General features: G+C 39.7%; 1 protein-coding gene and 1 long non-coding RNA gene across 6 annotated transcripts in view; one reads left to right on the forward strand and one right to left on the reverse strand.

The window, feature by feature from the left end:
• The window catches only part of PAPLN (papilin, proteoglycan like sulfated glycoprotein), an 89,171-nt gene that overhangs the window by 70,538 nt on the left and 237 nt on the right, over positions 1-18,396 (reverse strand). Inside the window, exons 1-2 of one of the 3 annotated variants that reach the window (XR_015797005.1) lie at positions 17,664-18,007; positions 3,165-3,227 (exon numbers count right to left, since the gene is read on the reverse strand). Coding sequence is in view for 2 of the 3 variants with exons in the window: in XM_007428102.4 (XP_007428164.2) it covers positions 3,165-3,221 (57 nt within the window). In the remaining variant the exon portion in view is untranslated. Of the gene's footprint in view, positions 1-3,164; positions 3,228-17,663; positions 18,008-18,396 lie in introns of those variants that run through there. The other 2 variants (XM_007428102.4, XM_007428103.4) reach the window with 2 other exon arrangements.
• LOC148214940 (uncharacterized) overlaps positions 7,795-18,396 on the forward strand; it is an 89,957-nt gene continuing 79,355 nt past the window's right edge. For all 3 annotated transcript variants that reach the window (XR_015797011.1, XR_015797009.1, XR_015797010.1), the window contains exon 1: positions 7,795-8,035. This is a non-coding gene — a long non-coding RNA (uncharacterized LOC148214940). The remainder of the gene's footprint in view (positions 8,036-18,396) is intronic.

Below are 18,396 nucleotides of genomic sequence, written 5' to 3' on the forward strand. Positions count from 1 at the left end.
TCCAGAACACGGCCACACAGCCCAGAAGACCCACACCAGCCATCGTATGCTGGCCGTGAAAGCCTTCGACAATACACAGATTGGATTCTTTTTTTTCTTTTCCCCCCAGCAAATTGGGTGTTTTTTGCACACAACACTGGATGAAGTATTGATCAGTACATGCTGATCTCGCCATGTTCTCTGTGTTTTGAGGTTAGCAGAAGTTAAGACAATTGCAGATCAGCTTCCTGATACTTTGGAATAATTGAAAGTGAAAGGGGGCTTCACATTACTTTCTGGCATACAGTGTGCTTGGGACAAGCTTCTGAGTTGGCGATTGAGTAGATTTGTGCTATACTACTACAGTGTCCAGCTAGTATTGTGAATCCCTTCTGTATTGCCCTTGTAGGTTTTGTGCCAAAAAGAGGTGATGGGGCCAAGAACTGTTCTTCAGAACTGCAAGTGGCTCTCAGTTCCCTTTGTGATTCCTACTTGGTTTTTAAAAACATATTTTAGAACAGAACATGGTATAGAGTAGAACATACAAAGCCGCCTTCAGATGCTGACGGAGTCCTGGTGTTGGACTCCAGGCCCCACGTTCTCGATGTGGTGCTCTAATTAACAGATTTCTCTTTGTATTAGCTGGTCATATGCTGAAGACGGAAGGCAGAAAAGCTGGAGGACTCAGCCAATCACTTTGCCTATCATGCACTGCACACACAGGACTGGGCAGGCAGCTGCATAAGCACAGGAAAAGGCACAGCTGCTTTAAGGAACTGTAGACAGGTGTCATATTCATGTTCCAAAGCACCTGTTTGCCTTATCAGAAGCTCTGCACAGCTATAATAATTAGGATAGCATCATTCAGCAGTGACTTAAAATAGAGACATGAAAAGAATCAGCAATGTGGGCAGCAAATTTCATGGCAATATCACCTTATGCCGATGGGAGAATGGCATTTTAACCCAATAGTGGGGAAAACACTGAGATAGGCTCCACCAGATTTCTGGTTCATAGCCCCCTGTGTCTAAAACTCCAAACTTATATTGCTATTATAAAATCCAAGGAATGCTCAGAAACATCTTCCCCAACTTGACATCCTCTAGAAGCGTTGGACTATAACACCAAATAATCCTTGGAATGGACAGGGATTAAACCCATATAGAGGGTACCTTGTTGGAGAGGACCAGCATTTAATAATTGGTCCCACTGGTCCCACTGGTCCCATTCTAGGCCAAGCTAAGTACTTCAGCATTTAAATGGGAAATTTAAACTAGCATGTCAAAGTTGGGCAAGATCATGTCTATTGCTTCTTAAAAAACTGAAAAGAACAGTACATTATGAAATATAGGTCCATTATAAAACTGAATAAAACATACAAGCACTCTACTTCTTGCTGATAATTTTAAAATGTATACAAGAAATAGTGCCACTGCCAAAACCAACTCAGTCTAGCATCTGCTGATTTAAAAAACTGCCTGGAAGCACAATGAGGAGACCTCTACGGACCTGTTGAAGGATGGGTAGATACAAACATCAGCTAAATACATATAATTTCCATGAAGATGCAAGCATGTCTAAACATGCTGCAGCATAAGGCACACCTATTTTTATTTCTGTTTTACATTACAATTTCCATGCTTTATCACTTTTGAGTCAACCTGCTCCTAACTTGAAAACTAAAAGTGCCACCATGAATACATCAACTCAAGCAGCGTAGGCAAATAGCAAATACACTTCAGGGCATGTGTCATTGGAAGAAAACTTTGCACATTTCTATATTCCTCTTCCTCCAATCTCATAATATAGCCACCAGTCAGCATCATTTAATAGTCATACACATTTGACAATGGATAGTAGTTTATAAAGGCAACAGTTACCATCAGTTTTTACAGTGTACTCAATCAAAATCTAATCCTAAACATAAAGCAAAATGGGAAATCAAATAGGGGAACTTACTGTGAACAAAACTGGGGCCAGAGGTTTTCTTTAAAGTCAGTGTGGGGCCACATTAACTGGCAAACTTTATGGTACTAATCCCCTTTCCCCGGCCTGAAACCCTCCCTCCCCTGACACACACAACTATTATGTTTTTAAAACAGTTAATACTTAAAGCAGAACAGTCCTGCTAGGCCAGGTTGTCCTCCCAGAATTCTGGGGGTTGAAGTCCACTCATCTTAAAGTGGCCAAGTTTGGACAACACTGTGCTAGACCATACCAAAGATCCATTTAGGGGGCAGCTTGTTTCCCACACTGGTCAAAAAATATGCCTTTGGAAAGGATGCAAGGAAGAGATGAGTTTTCATACCATTGTTCCAGGCAACTCATATTCAGATGTGTGCTGCCTCATCTTGGGAGGCAAGAAGGGGATAATTTGGACCTCCGAGCCCAGCCCATGGAGTCTGCAGTGAAATTCATTTTCCAGAATTTCATCACTTTGCGACTCTCTGGTTCCTCTCCTGCAGTTAGAGCTGCGTTCTCCAAATGGCCAAAGTCACTATGACCAATGCTTCTCTTGGCATGTGTGATTCTATTTTGCATGATTCTGCATTGGTTGGCACATGCTTTCCCTAATGGTGAAAGATGCCAGGCAGCCTAAGGGGGTACTCCCTGCCTTAGCAGAAACACCACATGAAATGCATGCTAGTTGAAGCCAATCCATGTAGGGCAAAGTGGGAGACAAGTACTCCCTACTTTTTCTTACACAAACTGCCTTCATCTGCACTAGTGTTTCTCAACCTTGGCAACTTTAAAATGTGTGGACTTCAACTCCCAGCATGGCTGGCTGGGGAGTTCTGGGAGTTGAAGTCCGCACATCTTAAAGTTGCCAAGGTTGAGAAACACTGATCTATGCAGACAAGGGGGGGTAGCCAGTGCTCCTGGCTTTGTCCCACATAATCAACCTGATGTTGGAGGCCAGGCTTTTGCAGAAGAATCTCAGACCCCATATTTTACCATAATCCAGCCTAGAAGGATTATGTACTGTACAAAGTATTTTGTACCATCACCATGAGTAATAAACAATGTTTTCATTGTCTGTGAATGATCAAGGAACAATGTACAAACAACATCAGCATGCTGAACGTAGCTATATTTTAGTACTCCACATATTTTGCAAACAATCTGGCTCATAATTCTACTCCTTTATTTGGCTCTAGTTCTGAAAGCTGGACCTCAATACTTACCGCCAGTGTAGAAGGTGACGTCAGTGCCAGCATGAGCAGTAGGATTAAAAATGCCATTCTATCCTGCAGATGGTAAGAAGAAGAAATTAATCAATCTCAAAGACTAAGATTCTGATAGCTAAAATATATTTTTATTTAAAATATTTTACCAGTTATTTGGGATTTGGGTGAGGTCCACCTCATTGTTCTCCCTACAGCTCTTTTTCACACTTAGTTCTCCTGAGCTACATAGGGCTACCAAGAAGGATAAAAGGAGTCTGTTATTTCTTCTACTTGCTCCTTTTGCTATCAGTTGCTTTAAAGTATCCTTCTGGTTTGCCTGCAGGATTGGAGGCACCATTTTGGAGTGAGCATTTCTAGTGTGTATGTATGGGGGAGAAGAGGTTGAGTCTTCAGGAATTCCAATACTCAGTTGAGAGCCAGTTTTGTGTAGTGGTTAAAGCTCCAGGTTAGAAACCAGGAGACTGTTGTGCCCTGGCTTAGGCACAAAGCCAGCTGGGTGATGTTGGGCCAGTCACTCTCTCTCAGCCCTAGGAAGAAGGCAATGGCAAACTACTTCTGAAAAACTTTTAAAGAAAACTGTAAGGACTAGTCCAGGCAGTCACTAGGAATCCAGACTGACTAGAATGCATGTGTGCACACATGCACGTGCATGTGCACACACACAGGGATGCTCAAGGGCTTAACACTCTCTCCCTTCTTATGTACCATCTACATGAAGCCATTGGGAGAGGTATCAATAGTATGCTGTTGTTACCCATTTATACATCTCTATCCAAGATTGAATGGTTGACCTGGGGAAGTCTTGACCCAGTCTCTGGAGTGTTTAAGGGTTTGGATAAGAAGAAGTGTGTTGAATATCAACCCCAACAAGATGGAGTAGCTGTTTATTGAGAAGACAACTGCTCTTTGATCTCTTTTCTCTAGTAATTTTATCAGTAGTCCTGTTTTGCTAAGAAATAACATGCAGATAGTTCTACTCAATTTTTCATTTCATGCAATCTTTCTCAAACATATTTTTACTAAATGAGTATGCTATTTATAATCATGCTGACTTTGGTCCAATATTCATGACAGTCTAATCAACCTCTCCAAACCTCATGTCTCTCCAGTGGGTTTGACTACATATCTGAGAGTTATAGTCCACCCTATTTTGAAGGTACCAGGTTGATTCTGATTGTTACAAACTTTCTTTGTAGTGACACCATATTACTGTTCGTATTGTTTCTTATTCCTTATTTCTGTTTTTACTCTATAAGATAGAATGCTCATGTTGTCTTTTTTTTTTTTTTAAATCAGAAGCATTTACATGCACAGATCATTTGATGGTAGCAATTCAGCCAAGGAATGTCATCTTTATTTTTTTTGTGTCAGATCTGATGGCCTTCAAGCATCAGAGAAAATGACTAAATCCCATCACTGGGAGGCGTAAATGTCTTATTCTGGGATGATTATTAACATCTATTATTAACCTCTCTGGCATAAACAATGGATGACCATCACAGAATCTACATGTGTTCAGTGAGTAATTATGTCTTGTAAATAGTGATTGTAAGCAAGAAGCAAGACATTTTTGGGGCACATACACATAGTATGATTCATTTCCTAATCCTACTCCAATGTATAAGATACTGGGACTTATCCTAAGGCTCCATAGCAGATACAACTGGCCTGGAGCATCCCCCATCATAAGATATAGGTTCCTCCCTTGCAGATGAATGAGAAAGATAACAACAATAAAAATTACTTCTTTGCCTCTCATTTAAGTGGGACTGTCATCTTGGAATCTCTCTAACTAGGTGGGAATCTTCTTGTGCAGCACAAAGCATTCTAAACTCTTTCCTCTTTGTTAAGTGTGCTGCAGAGAGCAAGAGAGCCATTTATGGCACATTCTATTTAAACTTTTTTTCATTAGCTTGAATTCATGGACAATTGCAGATTTGGAAGGACAAAGGCATATATCGGGAGCCTGATACCTTCTTTACAATACAGTACAATACAATACAAAATACTTTAATGACCAAGTATAAAACATATACAAGGAATTTGTCTTCGGTGACGAACAGCAAGATCAACGGTGTGTTTGGATAGTAACAGAAAAATAACAAACAGTAACAATAACACTACACAGTAAAATAACTTTTTCAAAGGGAGAAGCCACTGTCCAGCACATATCAAGTCATGTAGTATTTAACAGAGCAATGGCACAAGGGAAAAAACTATTCCGATGTCTAGATGTTTTAACATATGGTGCTCTGTAGCGCCGTCCTGAAGGAAGAAGTTGGAACAGTTTATATCCAGGATGGGAAGAGTCTGCAGAACCTTCACAGCTACTGTGACACTGCAACGAAACACAATGATAAATCTTTGCTAATCAGATCTGCCACATCAAATACTGTTCCTGGCCCTCTTGTTATTAAATGAGACTCTGTGTTTAAAAAACAAAGGGAACTTCCTTCTCTCGTCTCTCTGTCATGGGTTGGTTGATCCGTCCATAGGTCTGTTTCTGTTTCTCTCTCTGTGTGTCATATGCTCTCCTCTCTTCAAGATGTAGTTTAGTTAGTAGTGATCTTCAGTAATGATCTTCTTTAGTGGTAGAAATCTTCATGTATTACTTAGTCTAGCTTTTACTTCAGATAAAATGAATGTCTGCTAACATTCATTGGTAGCTGGACTAAGTCAATACACTGTATCCTAGACAATTATGAATAATTGCTATGAATGTATTTTCTTTGTAATAGGACATTCTGCAAATTATTCAGTATTCTTTTGGCATTCTGTTTATGTTCAGGAGCATATATCCTCTAACAAGCGCTCCTTTTGAATTCAATGTTGCAACAGCAGCAACTAAAGGATTAAACACACCAAATTTTAATCTTTTAAATATTTTTTAGACATTTCAAAGAAAAATTATATATTTTTATAATATATAATGGGTAAAGAAAAAGAACACAAAGGAGATAAAAGAGCAAAATAGAAATGAATAAGCAATGATTTTACAAATGTCATAGAAGTTATAATTTTTCAGTAGTCATTACTTGACTGTGAATAACTGATTATATCACTTTAAAAGCCTGAAAATCACTATAAAGCTTTATTCAGAACATAAATAACAGGAACCATGGTCAGCACAGTATCAATCACAGAATGAAATTATGAACTACAATAAATTCTACCAAATTAAATTACAATATCACTCTTCTTAAGTGAATTGGGGTAGTTAAATGGCTGCTGGTCTGAAGTTAAATACTCCTTTACCCTGTAGTATTCTCCAGTCCTGATCACTCTTCCTCCCCAAAGTAATTTTTCATTTGGAAACTGCTCTTTCCACACTAGTGAGGCAGTATCTTATAGCACTGCTCAGCCATCTCTGTGTCAATAGATCAGCAATGAAGACAAGCTATATATTGCCACAACAATAGCTAGATGACAAGGTAAGATGCTATAAATCATGAGCATGGAAATGGCTTCTGTGTCACTTCTATCTACATATACGGTATACGATGCTTGCTTAGTCGCTCAGGAGAGGGCGTTTTGTTACATTTATTTTACATTCTTGCCTGGTTCCACAACTGTTGGATCGTCAGTAACCATCTTCCCTTCCTTAGAAAGAGATGTCAAATGTTGGGCAGCCACAGGTTGAGAGACGAAGGGGATTTTCACTGAGTAATGCAGATCTGATGATTCCCATGTTTCTGTCGCTCAGAGAATAGCCTTCAGTGGCTTGGCTTCCCTTTGTTGCACTAAATGACGCATCTGGGCTTTCATTAGAGGAGCTCCAGCAAACAAGCTTTTGCCATCTTGGCATGGCAGCATCAATAGTTTTGAAGGGGACGGGTGCAGCCACAGGGAATGGTGCCGGCTTATGCATTTTCCTTTTATTTCTTCAAAGCAAGGCAAAGAATATTTCTGGTGCAAATCTGGGGTGGCTGGAACAGGGTTGCATTATGACTATGGTGGGCCCTAGCTAATTTTGCCTTCATGGGCCCCTCCCTCTATAAAAATAATAGTATTAAAAATTATACCTCATATAATGTTCAATATTTTCTTTGTATTTTTACAGAGAGACAGGAAATAGTAAATCATATATTATATGTATTATTTAGTAATAATAATCCATTGTTGCCAATTAATTATGTCTGTCATCATAATTAATCATCATCAAAGCTACTAAATTTCAGTAGCCACGCTACACCTATAGGTTGCAAATAAGATTATTGGTTAGATGTTCAAATTTTGTGCATTTCTTATGTGTGTTTTTTTTATTAAAAGGAGTGAAAATCAACAAACATTTATTAAAAGACATAAAATAAATAACTTCTACTTCATTTTCATTCTTTCTGATTAAAAAAAAACATTAAAACATTTTTGTGGGCCCTAGGCACTGTATCTGTTATGCCTAATGAATAAATCAGTCCTGAGTGGAAGAGTGCTATTAATAAGTAGCTGGCAACTAAGCCCTGATTGGCTGGCAGCTCTTTGTGCTTTGTTATTGGGTAAAAAAGAGTGGTGTTGATTGGTTGGTGATTTCCAGCATCTACACATGCCTTTCCCTTGTAGGGAAAATACTGAGGTACCTCTCGAAGGAATTCATTCATCAGTGTCCATATTTAGTAGAGCATATTTGTATGAATAGAGCCAAGCCCATTAAAAGTATCTCGAGACAGACGCTTACATTCCAAAAGGACAAAAAAGGGTTATTAAGGAAATTCTGACAGAAAGCTTGCATCTCTTAGTTGTCTTTCCTCATGGTGGGAGAAGGAGAATATGCCTGCTGTCTCTGTACCTGAAGCCCCAAGTGATGAATAGGATAAAAGATGCAAAAAGTTACTTCCTTCCCCAGCAGTCCTCATAACATCCTTATCTATAAGGTCAGAACTATCTAGAATAATATGGAATGAGCTTTGTATTGGGTTCAGAAAGGTTTGACCCTGGGACAATGGGTCATCTGGACAAGCCCAGAACCCAGAATAACTCTTCAGGACCACTGTTATTTGTTTGGAATGTAATATAAAAAGTCTTTTCGAATATTGGACACCTTAATTGGAATCAATTAAGTTTGGTTGCAATAGCCTTGCTGTTGAAGATAGAAATCAGGAATTTGGAATATTAATTCAAGTACTGTTACTGCCACTTTTGGGATGGGGGAGATCAATTGGATTATCACTCTATACTGTGTTTTAAAAAGCATATTTTGTTTTTGACTAGTATTTGAAAATGCAAGTATTGAAATTTAACAAGCAATCAAGAATGGAGGACTTTTCAGGTGCAGTGGCTGGCTAAAATAATTATTATACTGTACTAGAATGTGTATCTATGCATGATCTGCAACAATGGATGGTTGATATGCAGAGTTTGTCAACTTTTGCATTGTTTTTTTCAGTAAAGGGCAAGGAAGATGACTTAATATGGAGAAATTGTTTTGTTTAAGACATAATTTTCTAGGCTTTAAAAAAAAAATCTCCTTTACTATTACTTCTTGTTATAATGATTCATTTGACATTCCATTATATTAGTATATTGCTGTACATCTGTATACTTTTTTGCTCTTAATTCATTTAATAGTTAATATTAATAAATAATAAATAATTATTAATCTCACACACACATATGTATGTATGTGTATCTGCCTTAATACTTCTTAATACTGTGTAATAATTCTTGGCTCCCAATAAGCCAAATATCAGACATCACCTCCAGAGGCAAGACAATCATCAAGCCAGGAATTAAACTGAAGGGAGAGCTGCAAACTAGGATTCCCTGGTCCAGCATCTGTCTTTGGGATGGTGCCAGAGTCTCTCCAAGTCAGGATTCTACAGCTGTTGTGGATATATTCTTGGTTATTTGGTGTTGAGCCATCTCTTGCATCTGGGGAGGGATTTATGCAGAATAGGGAAGGGGATGGTTAAGGAAAAATATTCTGATTTCTACTTGTGTACCGATGCACAATAGATCATAACTTGCATAAGATTTTATAATCTGTAAATGCCCGCATGATGCTTTACGTCTGTGGATTAGTGCAGAAATATCACTTGCTGACATTTATTTTCACATGTTTAGAAATGCTTTAAACCATCTCCACCTTCTACCAGGTTTTTAGTCTGAAAGTTATATGGGAAAGATTCACTTTTCATTCCTTCATAGGAAACTTTTACCCCAGCCAATAGTAATTAATTCATCCTCCTTTCTAGATTTTGTCTTTTAACATCCGGTCCAGCACGAGGGACAAACATAACATCTACCCAAAAAGAAGAACCCAGCCAACTTCCAACCATTTTGAAATATCAAAACTTAGAATAGAACAAGGAAAGGGTTATAAGGGGTATCTCAGTTCTGTCTTCACTAAGGGAATGATAACCCTAAGGAAAATTAGGACTGGTTCAGCTCTACGTATTAGAATCTCTTATATCAATTTTAAACTGTAACTCAAGATTAAAATTGAATTAATATGCAATAACTAATGACTATTGTCAGTATAATATAAATTATGAATAAGAAGTCAAGATAAAAGAGTGCCATAGTTTCTGTCTAATTTGAAAATTCTATCTTTATTTAACAAATCATAGCAAACTTAAAATTTAATACTTTATGTTAGATGAAACCCAAAGAAACCTGCAAGTTTAAACATTACTCCCTAGAAGCTGATGCAGACAACTTGGGGAGGTTGTATTTGTATACTTCTTGACCCAGGAGTCTGGAACAAACACAAAAGCATGTGAGAGACAGACAGACTGACAAAATATAACTCTGCTATAGGAAATAAAGCCTGTTTGTTCTATGAAGAATCATCATAAAACATTCAAAACAGGACTGAACTATTTTAAGGAGACATGTAAACAATCAGTGGTATGGCAACATTTTTCCATGCAGAATAACTCAAAGTTGAATGGTAGGAAAATGATCCTTCACAGGATTGCCAAACATGTGTTATGTTGGTGTTGTTTATACAAAAGAGTAGCTGTTAAATGAAACTTCATTTTTTGACATAAAAATGTGTGTGTAAACCACACCGGCATAGCACAGAACTAGGTTTGCTGTATTTGTGGTCTGTGCTATCATTTGGTGCTCTAGAGTTCCTTTCCAGCAAAGGTCCCGCTTCTATAATATAGCATGACATAATTCCATTTCTGACTTTTAGAGTCATTCTTTTTTTTATTTGTATATATATGCACTCATTCTCAAGTACCTTTCCTCCTTCAAAACTGAAGCACTGCACATCCCTTACACTTAACGCATTAAAAAAAAAAAAGGAACTATAAACAGGGTAGAATGAAGCAGTTAAATACTACATAAGTTTCCCAACCAGATACCCTAGAGGTGCATTGGGATACTATTCCCATTATCCATTGCCAGCCACATATTGGTTGGGGATAATGAAATTTCTCATCCAACACTTCTGGAGGGCATTGTAATGATGAAGCACTTCCATATTATATCCCACCAAAGGCCAGAGGTGATAGAATAGGCTTGATCAAGTAAATAGTTGAGAAATATACTTGGTAGCATAATAGAATCCCTATAGGAAAGAGTCAGCTGTTAGGATATGTTAAACATGTGTAACTGTGTAACCATATTAATCAATAAACCATGTATTGATGTATTAATGGCAGTATGTGTTATTAGTACATTATGCCAATCATATAACATTATGGTATAGTGACAAGCTGTAGCTTTCTATTATGTATCTGTGTGAATGGACATGTATGAAAGATGGAGGTATCTAAGTTCCACTCAAAGCAGCTGAATAAAGCCAGAAAGGCTTGTTCAAGAAAATTTCAGTTTATGTACCATGTGGAGAATGATAACTTGGAAGACACAAATTATACTAGATAGATTTCTCACAATAAAAGACAGCTTTCAGAACAACAGATGATTTCCATGTGAACTGATAAGGCAATGGCATTCTGGTGGAAAAGTGCTAGGAGATATGAGAAAAATCCTAAGGTAGGACTGGCCAAGCCTTGTAGGAAGTTATAAAAATATACGGGAACTGTAGTCCTTGGGAGCCATCACATAGAATGAGGTATGGTGGATATTCTGCCTCAGTTCTTCTGGATTGCAAACCTGGCCTGGCCAGCTAGACTGAGTAGAGTAAGTATGAATGGATACGTGAATGTGGGAGTGAATGGAGCTTTTAGTTCATAAAGTGAACTAAAATAAAAGAAACACACAGTACATTTCTTTCTACATGCCTGAGTCTCTGAATAAAAAGAACAAGAGGCACAGAAGGTGCTTTATGGCTTGTAATGAACAACTAGTGCAGTCAGTAGAATTCAAGTCTAGGTATTAAGGTTTGTTAAATTAAGAAGTGAGAATGGAGATATCTGGTGCAAGCCCTCAGAAATTACATAATGTTACTTTCAGATCTGGCACTGAGCAAAACAACACCCTTTCTTTTTGATAATTTATCTATTTTTATTCAGGTAGCTTCATCTGCTTCTAAAACTAGAACTTGACCAGATGAATCCCTGTCTAAACAAGAAATGTCAATACATGGGAAACACAAATGGATTGAGAGGGTCTCGTTAGTCACCAAGGGACAGATAACAAAATATAAATCCTACTTTGCATGGTAACACTATTGTGTACATCAGATATAAATCTGCTGAAGTGCTAAGGCCTTCTGCCCCAGTGAAAAGTTCTGGAAACATAAGAACAGAAAATAATTTTCTAAGTGGTCATAACATTCAATTTATAGGATACCTTGAATGGTGAAACAGCACATAGCAGCCTGTGTTTATCTCCAGAGTCTGCTTAACTATAGTTTGTGGAAAGTCACAACTGGTTGGCTTTACATATGGTACCAGACCAGGCCATAATGACTGATTTCATGCAACCCACCAAAACCAAACAAGCTATATAATGGCGCATCACCATGTACAAACCCAACATATACCTTGTTCTACTGTGGTAAAATAAACCATGGATTTGCATGTGTGAATTCAACCAGTGAATGCAGGAAAAGCATATCCAAAGAGCTAATTTATTAAGTGAAAAAGATGTTCACATTTTTAGAAGTGCAGGGCCACCTTGAAATTTGTTGCTGCCCTAAGTGAATTAAAGTTTTGTCATCACCTTGTGCCTTTTCATAAGTTAAGTGTTACCCTAGTGCACTGAATGATAAAAAAAAGGGCCAAGGCTCACGTTCAGGGTGTTCCATATTAGTTAATTATGACCTACTGGTAGACCCCTGTTCCTATGGACCCTCATTGGGACCACATCCCAAGGAGAGTGGAGTATTTGTTTGATTGCCCAGTCTGAATTAAAAGACCAGCCCAGAGGAGAATGTTTATTCTTTGTTCCATTTACTGTTTTTCCACAGAAGCTGGACATATTACCGATAGGTTGGTATAAATGCATTGCACCCCATGCACAATAACAGAAACACGTCCGTATACTCTTGTAAAAATTCTAGATTAGCAATCAGTCTAACTATAATATCTGTTTGGTACGCATTATAATTTGGGCTTGATTATTTTGTGCTGGAAAGAGGAAGCTGCCTTGTACCCAGTCAGATAATTAGTCCACTTATGAAGGGCAGCAGCAGCCCCCAAACCTGCAGGTAAGATACTTGGGGCTGAACTTTATAATTTCCATGAAAAAACATACTCTTTTCCTGCTGTTATCCCTATAAAGAAGAGATATCGCCTCTAGTGACATAAGTCCCTGTACAAACAAGAGGATTAGCTGGTTTATACCAGGTTAGCTGAGAAGCCATCTATGTAGCACCTACCACATATAGGCATCACTGCCACAATGTGTGTGCGCTTGTGTGTGCACACACATATACACACATTTGTGCATGTTGCAATGTACTGATTGCACTGAGTTAGGGCTGCATACATTCAAACAAACTTCTAGGTAACCATGATTTTCAGCACAGCATAGAGGCACCATGGATGAGGTGGCTGACACTATCCTGATCCCAGCTGGATTCATGAGATCAAGCTGTGTTATTAAGTCACTCTCATAAGTAACAACCATATCAGATACAGGTTCCACATTTCCACTTACATGAACATTTTCATAGAAGTTGGGGTCCTGATAGATCAGAGTCCAACTGTAAGAGGAAGTATTGACTGAGTTCACACACTGTACTACATTCATATCTATTTGGTTTTAACCTAGCATAATGTGTGAAACTAGCCATTGCTGTCTATAAGTCACAGTTCGTGGTTTAGCATTCAGTGTGACCCAACTCATTATAGTTTGCTCCACAACCCATGGGTAAAGCAAACCATAGTTTAGTGTGATATTCAGCACCTAGTGACTATCTTATAGAATTTCTTACTGTGTCCTGTTTGGTAGAATGTCTTTAAAAGCAGATTAGGAATTGCACAGGGTGATCATGCTGCTGATATGATCAAATATGCCTCATTGAGTCACAGACTACAAGAAGAAGATCGCAGGCATGAATACAAAGAGAGCTCTTGAACTTCCTAAAAAAGCTGACTTTCCTCCTGGCAGCTAGCTCCTGTAAGGGCTAGGCTTATCCATACATCCTTTTGCCAACTGAAAACTATTTTTGCAGATAATTTGCTACCACCACAACCAACCCTTGTCCTGTCATAGAGATGCTTCTGCCAAATGGTGGTATTCTTACTAACTCTGTGCAGGGCACACTAAGGAAATCTATCAGTGGATTCCCTGAGCTATGAGCCTTTCCCCATTTACACCTAACCCTGGCATGATCATGCCCTGACAAACTCTTTTTTTGCCCAACCCAGCTTGATCCAGTTAGTTTCTTTTCCCTTAGACAAGTAACAAGCATGGCAGCTTAACTGAGGGCACAGTCTGACATGCTTCACCAACCATTCTTTTGGTGGTACAGTGAAGCAAACTCTAAGGGGTGGGATCAGCCCAGCATCTACACCTAATTTATGCTATTGTGGACATTGTCCTCCAGGAATGTTCCAGTTTGGACAGCAGAATAATCCAGTCCCTGCTAGGTCTTTGTGAAAACCTGCATCAGCCATTCAAGCAGTAGCCCAACCCTTCCCACATCTGTCAGTAGTTGCTCAGTCTGTTTTAAATATGGGTTTAATGCTCTTCTTGAATAGCTCTAAAGCTCTGTCAAAAATTACGCCAACTATCAGTTGATACCAGTTGATGGTCAGGCTCCATCTGAATGCACCCATGCCAAACAAGAGCATGTTTTGACAGATGGCTAATCCCAACAGTCTAGCCATCTGCCCAAACTCACTTCCTCCCCATCCCTTCTTAAGAAGAGTGATTGGTGGATGCTTTCTGACGGCTGGTGATGTTTGGTGGAAGGGGAAAGAAACAAAGCCAGGGGAATCTACCAACCCCTGTCCTTAATATACCAAGAATGACAGCACCATTTGCTGACCTGCCTGGTAGGACAGGAGTTACTGGGGGGCAGGGGGGAGGGCAGGCATAAAATTCTTAAGGACTGGTGGATTGCATTTCCACACAGCCATGAGACACACCCTTTGTTTCCCTTCCTTTCCGCCAAATATCAACCAATGGGGAAACTGTCACTCTCCTTAACATGGGATAAGGGCAGGGAGGAATTTTGGCAGATAGCCAGTCCAACGCTTTTAGCCATCTGTCAAAATTTGCTCCAGGTTTGTCTTGACTTCCAAATGACAGGTGTGTGTATGTGTGTGGTGGGGGAGGGCGGCATGGTGAAGTGGGAGAGAGCTGCCAATCATTAAGTCAGGCTAGTTTGAAACATGGGTTTGACATAGGGCTTTTGAAAGAGCATTAACCTCTCCCCCCATTTAAAAGCAACCCAACAACAGGTGACAGGCATGGGTTGCGCAATGCAGGAGAGTGCTTTCTATTTCTCCACTCATCTTCCATAGTAGCTGTCAGCTGGCAGGCAGCCTAGTTTTAAACACTGGTTTAGCACTCTTTCCAGCAGAACTAAATCTCTGTTTAAAAACTGCCCAAGTAATAGTTGATAAGTGCTATGAGGATGGACATTGTGCAGTGATGTGGAAGAGGGAGCCAGTATATATACCTCCCCTGCACTTGTGAGCTATTATTAAGCACTAAACTAGTGTTCAAAAGACCCATATACAACTCCTGGGCAGGGAGGTTGCACCATGAAAATCAACTCTCTCTCCTGTTTCATGGCACAACCCTACCACCCCCTCCTTTGATCTGCTGCCATTCAGGTTGATTCAGGCCTCTGGGATGAAACTGGCTTGGAGACTTGGTGGGTAAAGTGTGAGTACCCACTTAGAAAGAACCAGACTCTTTTGTGGTCCAAACCAGCATGGCTTTGGAGGACAATGCTCACACCACCATAGAATAGATATAGGAGCTGTGCTGATCATCATCTTGGAGATTGGGGTTAACATGCGTGCACCCATTCATGTCAACCCATACCGCTTAATAAACCCTCAGTTTTGTTTGTCCCTTGTTTCCCTTATTTTTCACAATCTTTGGTTTGGGTAGGAAGAGTAAAGCAACAAGGTGACCTTATCTCTTGGAGCAGTACATTGTAGGTTGCTGCTTTGCCACTGCTAAGGACAGCGGAAGAGATTTATTATGACTTCCTGGCCTATCCATCGCTCGCAGGCTGCAGATCGTTGCATTATGTTCCTGCAGCTTTTAAATATCAAGCTTCTTTTCTTCACTATATTGCTCTGTTTATATTATTTTTGCAATCTTTGGTCTAGCTTATCATCATAACCATGGAAGCCTTTGGCTGAAAAGGCAACTTACAATGTAATTTTAATTAACATAACAGGAATGCTTGGCATTTCATGGAAATGTTAGAAGCAGGCTTGTGCCTTATCATCCCATTTAGCTCAGTGTTATTGAATCAGCTTTTAGTGCTCTCTAGATGTCAGATTTGAACTCCTATCATTACCTGTTAGCATGGACATTGTGAAAACTAAGGTCCAATATATTTGGAAAATACCAGGTCAGAGAAGGCTGTTCTTTATTGACCAGCAGTCCTCTCCAGACCCTTGAGACAAGAAATAACGTATGCCTCATTCCCTGCTTTGCTCTACCAGGCTGCCAGAGCCTAAACCTAACACTTGGCCCACAATGCATACGTTTTGACCACTGAACCCTCCCTGAAAATGCAGCTTCTTCAGCATTTCAGACACAGCTGTTGGATTCCTACCTCTCTCAGGTAGCTTTCAAGACAGGGAATTTCTCTGTGGCTCTTTTCTTGTTTGTGGTTACCAGATTGGACTGCAACCCCCGTGTCCCTTCCTAATTAGACTATATTGGCCTTAACTTGTCCACAGCCCAGCATTTAAACTGTCTTTTGCTGGTCCTTCCTATTTTTTCCTTGCTATAGCTAGCAGGTCCCATCAGAGCACTGAATGCTTCACCACCCATATTGGGGAGATAAAGCCAGAGGACATGTTGTAAGGGGTGACCAGAGAAGATGTAAAAAGGTGAAAACATTTTTTGTTCCATCAGGTCATTGGATAGTAGGATCTATGAGTCACCTGTTGGCCAGACATTGACTGAACATTGACACCCAACCCATGAAGGCAATATGTTTGGTCAACAAGATGCTTCAAGCACAGGAGGGAATCCTCAAGCCACACAATCTTATTTGTGGCAGGTGTTCTCTTTGCCAATAGGGCAAGGTCTGTGTGCCACTTGAAAGCACATATGAGGAAAACCCTCACAACTGTGGGAAAACCCTCATTCAATTTGCAGAATGCAATTGAATGCATTCTGTTTATTGGCCCCAAACAGACTTTGGATACACAGATAAATATAGAAATGCAGAACCCAAGTATGCACATCCTGATCCTGCAAAGCCTGCCGAACACTTTTATTTTTTTCTCATCCAAAAAATAAATAATAAAAGAGAAAAAAGCCAACCCCCCAAAACTGTTTACAGGATCAAGCACGCACGTACACGGCTCCAAATAATCTGTGGAATTGTTCCCACAACTACATGAGCCTGTAGCAACATGATTCTCTCATCAGCCGATGGCAACCACCACGATCTGTGTCACCCACAGCTGCTTGCCTTGTGCTGAACTAAGCTTGTTTAGCTTCTGGCGTTCATGGGAATGTCTGGTTATTCCTGTGGCTGCAGTATGAGTGTCCTTTTCCAAAGCACACAGAATGAAGAAAAAGCAGGTGCAGAGAGAAAACCAAGTAACCCACTTATAAACGAGTGCTCTCAATCCTAACCCGCATATGCAAACTCTACTGAATGTACAAACTGTACATACAGCCTTTTCTGTTCAACGGTGGAAGGAGGAGATCTGATATAAAACAAACAAGTCTACCTGCTCCCCATCAAAATATCAGAGCTTTGGGCTGTGCTAGAAGAAATGGGGCTCCGAAGGAGTTAACTGTAAGTTAATTTCACATGTAAACATCCCTTCTTCTCCACTTGCCAAATGATGACATTTATCACTAAAAGTTCTCCCCTTTGCATGACACTCTTTTGCTTCTAACTTTTGAAACTTTGATCAAACTGATTAAACAAAGAGTGGACAGCAAGAGGCACCAAGATTTAGTCTGTAATCCAAAGCTCACCCTTACCTGATGCTGGGATCTGCTTGTCGATTGAGGGCAAAAGGCAGCGATGCCACTCCTGGAGCGTGAGAGGACCAAGAACCCAGAGCTTCCCGGACTTGGAGTTCTGTCAGTGGCTCTGACACTCTATCTTGCCTTGAGCTTCTGTTTGGTTACTAATCCTTTACAGCACAGGAAAAGGAGAGTTGGATTTCATTTAACCCTTTCTGCTGCAAAAGCTCCTCCACGGTTTTCCTGTTTTTAAAAGCTGGAGCTGCGACCCTACAGACATGAAAGAACTAGGTTCGGAATAATTTGCTTCTCTTTCAGATAAATGTTTTTTTAATTCAAAAAGCAAGTAGACTGTTGTTATAGAAGTTACTACCAGGGTGGGGCCTCTCTGAACTAAATTTTATTTTAGCCAGAGGCTAAGAAGTCATCAAAAGATAAGGCAGAGGTGCAAAAGGAAGAATCTCTAACTGGAGCCATAGTTTCTTCTATTAAAGCTCCATGTGTAAGCAGTGAAAAATATAAATAATGTTGCAGCTAGAAAATAGGCATACTCTGGAGTTTATAACCGACTGTAAAGAATTCCAACCAAGACTGTCTCCATCTATGCAATGTGGTGAGTCACATCTTGGGACAGAAGTCTGGAGAGTATGCAGAGACAAATTTGAACAGTAAGATATCAAAGTGTACTTGATCCCACTTTTTGCATTAAGGGTCTCTGTAAAAATCACAAGAAATGTATTTAGTTATT

This window comes from Python bivittatus, unplaced genomic scaffold (genome assembly GCF_059951505.1).
Source record: "Python bivittatus isolate LINGU-HERP-01145 unplaced genomic scaffold, Pbiv_v1 ctg000480_np1212, whole genome shotgun sequence".
NCBI lineage: Eukaryota > Metazoa > Chordata > Lepidosauria > Squamata > Pythonidae > Python > Python bivittatus.